At 38.6% G+C, this 10770-nt stretch overlaps 1 protein-coding gene across 1 annotated transcript; it reads left to right on the forward strand.

Annotated features, from left to right (window-relative positions):
- The first annotated feature begins 8229 nt into the window (after positions 1–8229).
- LOC141647937 (large ribosomal subunit protein eL28z-like) lies at positions 8230–10688 on the forward strand. Its single transcript, XM_074456313.1, has 4 exons — positions 8230–8344; positions 8459–8624; positions 9348–9508; positions 10323–10688. The coding sequence occupies exons 2-4, from the start codon at positions 8477–8479 to the stop codon at positions 10461–10463; spliced, it is 450 nt and encodes a 149-aa protein (XP_074312414.1). The 5' UTR covers positions 8230–8344; positions 8459–8476; the 3' UTR covers positions 10464–10688.
- Positions 10689–10770: the final 82 nt, after the last annotated feature.

Below are 10770 nucleotides of genomic sequence, written 5' to 3' on the forward strand. Positions count from 1 at the left end.
TAGAGGAACTAAAGAAACAACTTTGGGAGTTAGCGGATAAGGGATGCATTAGATCGAGTGTCTCACCATGGGGAGCACCGGTGCTATTTTTGAAGAAGAAAGACAGAACCTTGAGACTTTGCATTGATTATCGGGAATTGAATAGTGTCATCGTCAAGAACAAGTACCCTTTACCAAGGATCGACAATTTGTTTGACCAACTTACTGGAGCCGGAGTGTTTTCAAAGATCGACCTAAGATAAGGTTTGATCAATTGAAGATCAAGGATGAGTACATTCCGAAGACCGCTTTTAGATCAAGGTACGAGCACTATGAGTTCCTGGTGATGCCATTTGGATTAATGAATGCACCAGTGATGCGGTCGTTTCTACACCAAAAATAAATTACCTAAGTTACTACTAACAGAAGTCAGCGGTAAGTAGGGTCGATCTCCACAGGGAGGCGGTGTACTATCTATTTGTCTATTCTATCCGTCTGATGTCACAATTGGGGGTTGAATTGATTGTGTTGACTAAACTAAAGACTAAAGCGAGGGAAAAAGATGAGAGAAATTAACAACAAGAGAGAAGGGAGTATGCTAGGAGTCGGTCCACCGTGGCAGCTATCAGATCTTACACTATCAGGAATATTAAGGCGATTAGACTATTAATAAGAAGAGCTATGGTCGTCACCTTTCGGTCCTTAAACCGCCCTAGAGCGTAAACAGCTTAACTTTCGTCCTCACTGCAATACCCTATTGTAATTAGGCAAGCCTTCCCTTCCAATCTTTCGATCTAGGTCGGGGTTAACTAGATTTATGGTCTCCTGCATGCATTCATTCGACCGGATAACAGTTAAATTGCCTAATACAATTCTTATCGCAGGGCTAATCTATTTAATACAATTAAAGCATCGCTACCACGGCTTCCCTAATCCTAACATACTAGGGGGAATTAGCTAGACATAAGTAAGGGGGAAACGAGAAATAAGGGAAGAACGATAAACATAAGTAAACAATAATTAAAGGAGAAAAGGAAAAGAAAGAATTACTGAATTAAGTCCGGGAATTAAGAGCAAAAGTGGCAGTGTATAAAGAAGAAAAGTAACGTAAGGTGATCCTTCGATGATTACAAATGACAACCCTTACTCCTATTTATAAGAAAATAGGAATAGGATTAAACCTAATGACGGAATTAGAGCTTAAAAGCCCAGCCCGAAGCAAAGTCCACTCGATCGAGTGGACTAAAACCACTCGATCGAGCAAACCCAGCCAGAAACTGCTCGATCGACCAAGGAAAGTGATCGATCGAGTAAGGGCATATAAGGAACTGGTCGATCGACTTAGAATAGTGCTCGATCGATTGATTATTGACTCCTAAACCACTCGATCGAGTAATAAATCACTCGATCAAGTGAAACTTGACTTCAGCAGCTCATCATTCTTGTCAATTTGACTTTGACTTGTCCTTTTAGCTCCCGAAACGCCTTCACGCATCCCAAGACAGCAATATTTCCCGCTCCAAATTATCTCTTCCTCCAAATGCATGCTAAACGGACGGTAAAAGGCTTGATTTCGCTACTTTATGGCTCATTCCTGCAAATAAGACAAGAACTTCCAAAGTATGCAATTCGGGGCATTTCGTAGCATGAAACCACGATAAAAGCATAGAAATACGTGCATAAAATAGGCTAAAAAGACTATATAAAATGCACGTATCAACCAGCCGCATTCATGGACCTCGTGAATAGGGTGTTTAGTCCGTACTTGGACAAATTCGTAGTGGTATTCATAGACGATATTTTGGTTTACTCTAAGACCAAGGAAGAGCACGAGGAGCACCTAAGAATCGTTTTGCAAACCTTAAGAGAGCACCAACTTTATGCAAAGCTTAGTAAGTGTGAGTTTTGGTTGGAGAAGGTGGCTTTCTTAGGCCACGTAATATCAAGAGAAGGAGTTGTTGTGGATCCTACCAAGATTGAGGCCGTGTCTAAGTGGGTAGCACCCAAGAATGTAGTGGAAAGTCGAAGCTTCCTAGGCCTAGCCGGGTATTATCAGCGGTTTGTGGAAGACTTCTCCAATATTGCTAGACCTTTGACCTCGTTGATGAGAAAGGAGAACCATTTCAAGTGGGACGGGAGTTGTGAGACGGCCTTCTTGACCCTAAAGGAGCGCCTTACCACGGCTCCAGTTTGAAGTATACACCGATGCTTCAAAGAATGGCTTAGGATGTGTACTTATGCAAAATGGTAGAGTCATTGCTTATACATCGCGACAATTAAAGTCCTATGAGGAAAATTACCCAACACATGATCTAGAATTGGGAGCCGTTGTCTTTGCCTTGAAAATTTGGAGGCATTACTTGTATGGAGCAACTATTAAAGTATTTTCCGATCACAAAAGTTGAAGTATATCTACACCCAAAAGGAGTTGAACACGAGGCAAAGAAGATGGATTGAACTCATTGGGGATTATGATATGGAGATAATATACCATGAAGGGAAAAGTAATGTGGTGGCTGATGCCTTAAGTAGGAAGTCGGTGCACTCATTATGTACCGCCTTGTCCATGTTAAGATTAAAGGAAGAGGAACGGAAAATGGGTATCCATGTGATACAAAAAGGATAAACAATGGGAAACTTTACCTTGGAACCCGAGTTGTACGACGAAATTAGGGAGAAGCAAGCAAGTGATGTGAAGATCCAAGAGTGGAAATGCGTGCTACAAAGGGGAGAGCCTTAATATTTGAGTTGCATGGGGATGAAAGCCTTAGATTCAAGGGGAGATGGTGCATACCAAATGATAAAGAGCTTAAGACAAAGATAATGAATGAAGCTTATAACACACCTTACTCGGTGCACCCGGGTGGTGATACGTTATACAAGGACTTTAAGAAGACCTTTTGGTGGTCAAACATGAAGAGGGAAGTGGCAGAATTTGTGGCAAGGTGCTTGACTTGCCAAAGAGTAAAGGGATAACACAAGAGACCACAAGGGAAAGTGCAACCATTAGATGTGCCGGAATGGAAGTGGGAGTCGATATCTATGGATTTCATAATAGGTTTACCAAGAACTCAAAATGGGAACAACATGATTTGGGTAATTGTGGATAGGTTAACCAAATCGGCTCATTTCATTGCAATGAAGGACACTTGGAGCAAGGTGGAGTTAGCTAATGCTTATTGCAAGTATGTGGTCAAACTTCATGGATTCCCAAAGGACATTGTGTCGGACCAGATTCACGATTCATTTCAAGGTTTTGGCAAGAATTTCAAAGCTCCTTGGGTACTCAATTGAAGATGAGGATAGCTTTTCACCCGGCAACGGATGGACAAACGAAGTGGACCATTCAAACGTTGGAAGACATGTTGAGATCTTGCATCTTAGAATTTGGAGGTTCTTGGGAGGTTAGGCTACATTTGATTGAATTTTCTTACAACAATAGCTAACATGCTAGCATTGGCATGACACCGTTTGAAGCCTTATATGGAAGGAAGTGTCGAAGCCCGATTTTTTGGGATGATAGCATCGAAGCCGTGTTGTTGGGGCCTCAAATGATCCAAGACATGATTGATCAAGTCCATGTAATCCGAGAAAAGGTGAGAGCGGCACAAGATAGGCAAAAGAGTTATGCTGACTTGAGAGGAAGTGACATTTAATTTGCGGTAGGAGATAAGGTATTACTCAAGGTTTCACCCATGAGAGGAGTTATAAGATTTGGAAAAAGAGGCAAATTGAGCCAAAAGTTCATTGGTTCCTATGAGATATTGAATAGAGTCGGGGAAGTGGCCTACCGTTTAGCACTTCCCCCGACCTTGGACCGAGTTCACAATGTTTTTCATGTGTCTCAATTGCGTAAATACATAAGTGACCCTTCTCATTTACTTGAGGCGGAGATGACCGGGCTAGATGATGCTTTAACATATGTGGAAACGCCCAAGGAAATCCTAGACCATACCGGAAGGTAAAGAAGACAATACATGGTGAAATGGTGTTGGTAAAAGTATTGTGGTCCAACCATCTTGTATAGGAGTGTAGATAACTCATTTCTGCACCTCCCGCAAGCCACCCGATGATGATTGGGACGCATGTTTGGTACGTGGAACGATTTATGACAGTTCGTAAGTTTATCGTCAAGTGATAGCTCAAATACTTGTGTCTACCCCTTGGTTGTCATCTACGCGCCGTTACGGTCGTTTTGACAGTAATTAGAGTACATTTGGAGTCCGGGTCAAAAACCGTCTTCATTTTCTAATAACCGTTTAAAATGCCGAGTCAGAAACCAGCTTCGTTTTGCATGACCGACCAATTTGACCAACTCCACATCAATCAACTTAATCAATTTTGTTCGTTTTCCTCTTAGAGGGCACTTTCGTCGTACATTCGAGTCGAGCATCACTAAACGTTAACTTAGTTAATCTCGTTTCGTCAAACATTTAAGTCTGAGGGTGTAAATCCCATCTTTTATTATTGTACTTTATTTTTGTAATCATTGTTGTAAGGTTTACGTCGAAAATATATTCAAAACCGATTTATAAAACCTTTATTCAAACCCTTTTTAACGGATTAACGGGAGACAGATGTCGAGAAGGAACGCAGCAACTGCTGTGCCTCTTCGAAGGGACGCAGCACCTGCTGCGCCTCTTCCTGAGGCTGCCGCAGTTCCTGCTTTCCTTCTTCTTCCTTCGTCTTTTGTTTAGTTCGTCTGTTTATCTTGTTTCGTCTTTGCTTGTTCTTATTTTATTAGCATGATAATTTTGACATATGAATCATTATTAATTTATCATCTTTTAATTCCCGACTTAAATCCCAAGTAATTTATATTTGCGGGTTTTTGTTATTAAAATCAATCCGGTTTTTAGAGATTCGATTCATCAATATCAAGTCTTTGAAATTCATCTATTGTATATTTTCATCTGTTAATTATCGTCATCATCATCATCAATAGTTTAGCATTAATAACCTAATTAACCTAACTAGTTTGTTAATTTGTAATTAACCTTGTAATTAATCTTGTAATTAATTTGTCCTAATTAGTTTTATCCCGTCTTTTATTGTTTTTATGGCTAATTTGCATGAAAATAATATATTAAATCACTTCTATCAGAGTCCAATATCGATAATCAAGCATTAAATTCACCAATGAACATTAACGATATGCAATTCTTGTTTCACAGCCAGAGTTCACCTCAGGAACAGACGCAGTGAGCACTACGCCTCTTCCAAAGGACGCAGCACTGCTGCGCCTGTTCCAGGTTGAGTTATGTCCCTGAACTTCCGTTGTTGCTTTGACTTAGTTATTAGCTTACGTATTATTTAACTATTATTCGTATTATCACCGATAATCTGTTCGTTAATTTCTTTTCCCTTTCTTTTCTAAAACCATCCGTTTTAAATGTATTTTCGACATAAATCAATTAATCCATTGTAATTATTGTAATTTTATTGTATTTCTTTATTATCATATTGTTTATATTTTCTCACATGCAATTAACCTAAATCTCTACTTCGATCCAATGTATGCTAAATTACATGTTCACCGACATAGTTTAATTCACATGCTAGGATTAATTTATTGGATGTTGCATTACATTCATATAATCTACAACATATCAAGTATAAATGATTTTCCTTAATCATTAGTAGAGGCCGCTATCGAGGCGGGCGAGATTAGGTGTTCGATCAAAAGAACTTCCTAATACGTACCCTCACCCCTTACTCCAGATCTCTGTGAACATCCGTGTTCATTGGCATCCACGAGAGTCATTCTAGACATAGAATGCTAAGGGTAGCGAGTTCTTGGTGTTCATGTCACTACTTTGTGTCTTGACATGACATGAGGTATTCGAACGGTTTCCAATTTTCCACAATAAATTGGTGGCAACTCCACAAATGCAAAGCTTGCTCGTTTTCACCGAGCGACCCCCGTGGGCCCATCATTCTCTAAACTCCCTAAAATCTCTCTAAAACATCCACCAACTTATCCTCTCAAAACCTAGCATCCACAAGTGAAGGACTCTTGCCATCTTTTCTTCCTTGTTCATCCACTTTGTTTGTAAGTCAATTTATATTTCATTTCCATTAATCTTGTATTAGCAACCTTAATTTATCTTAGTAGATTATCCAATAATTAATTAAGTTATGGGAAAATAAGATGGGTAATTAAGGGGTTTAATTAGTATGTTTATCATAGTAGATTATGACAATGAACGTAGTAACTAATTTGTGTAGGAAGCTTCATTGAGGAGCATTTCTAGTGGTTAGCTTGGGGGATTTGTGAAGATAAGTTTGAGGTGGGGTTTCCCTACTTAGCTCTAATGATATGGGTGTTTAATTATGCATTTATTGTCATTAATTGCACTTGTCTCATGGTAGTTGCATTATAACATGATCTTGGTAATTAGGGTTCATGACATAATATGGTTTCATGATAATTATGTAAATGTAAATATGGTTAATTGTCACATGATGGTTACAATGCATTATAACATGTTAAGAAACAATTACATGAGAAGATGTGAATTAATGAAGAATTGAGTATTTTGATTCATGTTGTGTTTAATGTGATTTACATTAGGGTTGAGTAAAAAAATATACGATCCGATTTTTTTTCCGAATCCGATCCGAAATCCGAAAAAAAATGATCCGAATATATGGATACCATTTAAATTGGATATTCGATCCGTTTTTTTCCGAATAAACTGGATCGGATGTGGATTGTGATTTTCTTAAAACCGGATATCCGAATTCGATCCGAATTTTAAAAATTTATATGAAAAAAAAAGAAGGAAAACTTTATGTTTAGTTTATGCGGTATTTAGACTAGTTTTGAAATTTGTAATAAAGACTTGTAATTTATGCAACTATGACTTGTAATTTATGCGATCGAGACTTATAATTTATGCGATCAAGATTTGTAATTTATGCAATCGAAGATGTTACCTTTTTTAGTGGGTCGCAAAATGCGAAATGGACCGAAATTGCCTTTAGTTTTAGTCTACCAATAACCCAATTCCACCAAGATCCGGATCGAATATGGTTTCCGAAATCTGGATCTCCGAATTTTCGGATTACAGATTTTCGGATATCCGAATTATTCAGATCGGATGTGGATCAAGAAAAATGATAATTTTAAATTCGGATATCCGATCCGGTTTTGAAATCCGGATCGGATATCCTGTTTTGCTCAGCCCTAATTTAAAAAATTGTCTTGGTTGGAATTGTTTGGCTTAATTGTTGTTTAGTTTACAATGGAGGATGGTGGAGGATACTTGGTTGTGGTTATGGAGACGGAAGGCGGTTGGGAAACCGTCTTCCGCTTGAGTCACCTCTTGGAGTTTCCCACTACAAGGGGAATATGCACATTTAGTAATTGAGTTTTGGAGGGACTCGTGTGGTTGAGGCACGACGTCTGGCAGGGGACTCGAGTCGCTCTAGTGCCCGGTACCACGGACGTGTTCCGAGTACTTAGTGTTGGTTTGTGGCGTCATGGGCGTGTCCTGGCCACCGGTATATGGAGGTGGGTATGTTGGAGAATGATTGTCATGCATTTCATCCAACTCAACTAGGGTTGTTCACTCAGTGGTCCGGACCAAAGACCAGACCGGACCGGACCATTTGGTCCGGACCAGACCGGACCGAATTTTTTTTGGTCCGGTCCACGGTCCACCTATTTACGCTACTTTGGTCTTCGGTCCGGTCCTGGACCAACCCGAATTGACCACGGACCGGACCATGGACCGAAGTTATGTAATAAAAAAAATTTTAAGTTTGTAATATTACTGATTTTATTTTCTACTTTGTTTACACGTATTATAAGATGTGTAATTATGTAGTTAAATCTCGTAAGAAAATAGTGTTGTTTATTTTGATCATTACGAACTTCTCGAGTTCTAGTTTTATATGCTAAAACATGTCAATGACAATAATATTTGGTCCACTTTGATCCATTTGGTCCAGTCCGGTCCGGTCCACGTGTTTTTATGGTCAGACAGGACTGCACAATATTAATATGGTCCGGTCCTCGGTCCACCTCTTAACCCTTATTTGGTCTTCGGTCCAGAGAGTTTGGTCCGGTCCGGTCCGGTCCCGGACCAATGAACACCCCTAAACTCAACTTCTTTTAATTCAGTTCAGCTCGTTCAGTCGAAAAGAACAGACCCGGTATTCAGTCGAAACAAGCAAAACAGACCGGACGTAGGTGGGTTGAGCCCATGTAAATCCATAAACACAAAAGCCCAAAATGAAGAAGATACAATAAAATTAGGGTTTTATGTTGTGCGACAATTGAGCATATAAAACCCTAATTTCACATCCACTTCCGTCTTCTTCCTTCCATAATCCCCCTTTCTTCATACTCAAACCCTAGGTACTCTCCCTTTCTATCTCCTCTACGATTATCAAATTAGCTAATACTTTCGATGATCCGATTAGTTAATCAATTAATTAATGTGGGTATTTATTTATTTAATTGATAGTGCAGGAAAAAGAAGAAGAGGAAATGGCGACAGTACCAGGAGCATTGTTGTGGGAGATCGTTAAGAAGAACAACAGTTTCTTTGTTAAGCAATTCGGAAATGGTTCTGCTAAAGTTCAATTCAGCAAAGAGCCCAACAATCTCTACAACATTCACTCTTACAAATACTCTGGTATTTTTTTTCATTCATTTCATTTTTTTTTTCATTTATTGATTCGGGTATTTTTGTTAAAAGTTTATATTTTGTTCAGATTATATTCGTTATGTCTAATACAAATTCTGGGCTTTGCATTTCATATCTGATGTTCCATTTCCGTCTCAATCATTTGTTTGCCTATCTTTTGTTTGTTTGGGTTATTTTAATCAAAGGTAAACAAATGATTGAGACGGAGGGAGTATATGATACTATTCAAGTAAATAATTTGTGTATATTAAGGTGGATGAAGCCGTTGTTATTAATTGTAGGCTATTTTAGTTTTAACTTAAAAGATCCATTTGTTGTAGCTGAATTTTAACTGAGATCGTGTCATATTTTTCGAATAGATTGAAATAGTTGGTGTTCTCTGTGAAGAAGTCGATCCTGTTAGTTTTAACTTCCTCTCTATAAATCTTTTGTTTTATCGATTTTATTCTTTGCGAGGGCGATTTAATCAGAGTTTAGTAGTTGAGATGTATTTTAGTTAGCTACAATCTCAAATAGATTGATTTAATTTTCTGGAAAACTTTTCTACGATTTTATGTTGTATGCTGGATGTTTTAAGCAGCCAATGAAACGCGGAGTTTTTTTTTTTATTTTTTTTGATTCCGGTTTAAAACATATGCAAATTATGTTTACCCTTTTATAGGGAGATATTTTGGAAAGTTGTTTTAATTAAGATTTCATTTTGTATGATAGGATTGGCAAACCCCAAGACCGTCTCTGTTCAACCAGGAGGCAAAGACTCTGTCGTGCTCACTACCACAAAGACAAGGAAGCAGAACAAGCCCTCGAGCCTACAACACAAGTCTGCCATGAAGAAAGATTTCCGCAGGATGGCAAAGGCTGTTGAGAACCAGGTAACTTTTGTTACCCTTCTTGTCCAAGTGCATCTATTTTGTTATACATAGTTAATTCTGATGTTCTTATCGCACCTAGACCCTAAGCATCGATAAATAACTTGGGTAGACATGTAGGTATTATTATGCATCATTCCTTGTTTATAATTATTTCAGATGTTTTCCCAAATTGACTGGGTGGAATAATTTGTCGAGGTTATCTTTTGTTGCTGTGTTGTTCCACACATAAACACGCATGATCTTATGCCATTCGAAAGCGGTCGTCCTTGTTCATGATTTCTTGGTTCCTGTTGTGTCCAAATTCTTGTATAGAATACGTCTTATTAATTTTCTAAACTTGTCATTACGACCTTTAATCTAGCATCGATTTATTCCCGAAACCTGGCTTGAATCTAAAGTGCTGCCTTTACCCGATCCTCAAGTCTAGAGTGGCGATTGAATCCGAACTCCAACCCCAACTTGTGATATTTCTTCGTCCACCCCGGCAAACCCATGCGAAAGCCTGATGAAACGCTTGTAGACGAAGTCGCATTTTGTGCATTGTTATCATTGTTTATTGCCTAATTGTCGATCATTACTAGTGCACCTACTGGTAATCCTTTGCTGACACCATGAAATATTGAAATAACTAGTCAAACTTGTTTTGGTATTTTAATGTTCTACCTGATTCCAAAATCCTCCATTTGTTCCCAAATGGACCAACCTGATACCAAAATGACTTGATTTGAAGCCAAACGTATTCAAAATGATCGATACTTGAGTCGAATGTGTCGTTTATTTCATTGTTTTCTAATCATGTTGCTTCTTAATGCAGGTTGGTGACAACCACTACAGGCCTGATTTGAAGCAAGCAGCCCTTGCTAGGTTAAGCGTTGTCAACAGGAGCCTTCAAGTGACCAAGTCAGGTGTTAAGAAGAGGAACAGGCAGCCTTCTAAGTTTGTTGGCAGGAAGTGATTCAGGATAGAATGTTATACTCAGCGATTACCTTAAGAAGTCGTTTATCTGCAAGCTATATCCTGTTTTGTTTACCTTTCTAGTTGGCATGAGACTATTATTTTTAGTTTGTGTGAGAAATAGACGCGATTTCCAGATCTTTTGGTTCTTTTTTGAGCTGGTCTTCTTTGTAGACGTGAATTCAATCCTATCGCCAAGTATCTTTCGTTTGGAAAGTTTTGAAAACTTGTGTTCTTCTTAAAGAAAGACCCCTGATTTCTTGTTTCCTTTCTTTAAGTTCTTTGGTTTTGGTTAATGATCATTATTT

Source organism: Silene latifolia, chromosome 3 (genome assembly GCF_048544455.1).
Source record: "Silene latifolia isolate original U9 population chromosome 3, ASM4854445v1, whole genome shotgun sequence".
Lineage (NCBI taxonomy): Eukaryota > Viridiplantae > Streptophyta > Magnoliopsida > Caryophyllales > Caryophyllaceae > Silene > Silene latifolia.

Coding starts and splice junctions, on each gene's coding strand:
- LOC141647937 (XM_074456313.1), top strand. CDS start 8,477: ATGGCGACAGTACCAGGAGCATTGTTGTGGGAGATCGTTAAGAAGAAC. Junction 8,625..9,347: donor TCACTCTTACAAATACTCTG/GTATTTTTTTTC, acceptor TTTGTATGATAG/GATTGGCAAACCCCAAGACC. Junction 9,509..10,322: donor CAAAGGCTGTTGAGAACCAG/GTAACTTTTGTT, acceptor TTCTTAATGCAG/GTTGGTGACAACCACTACAG.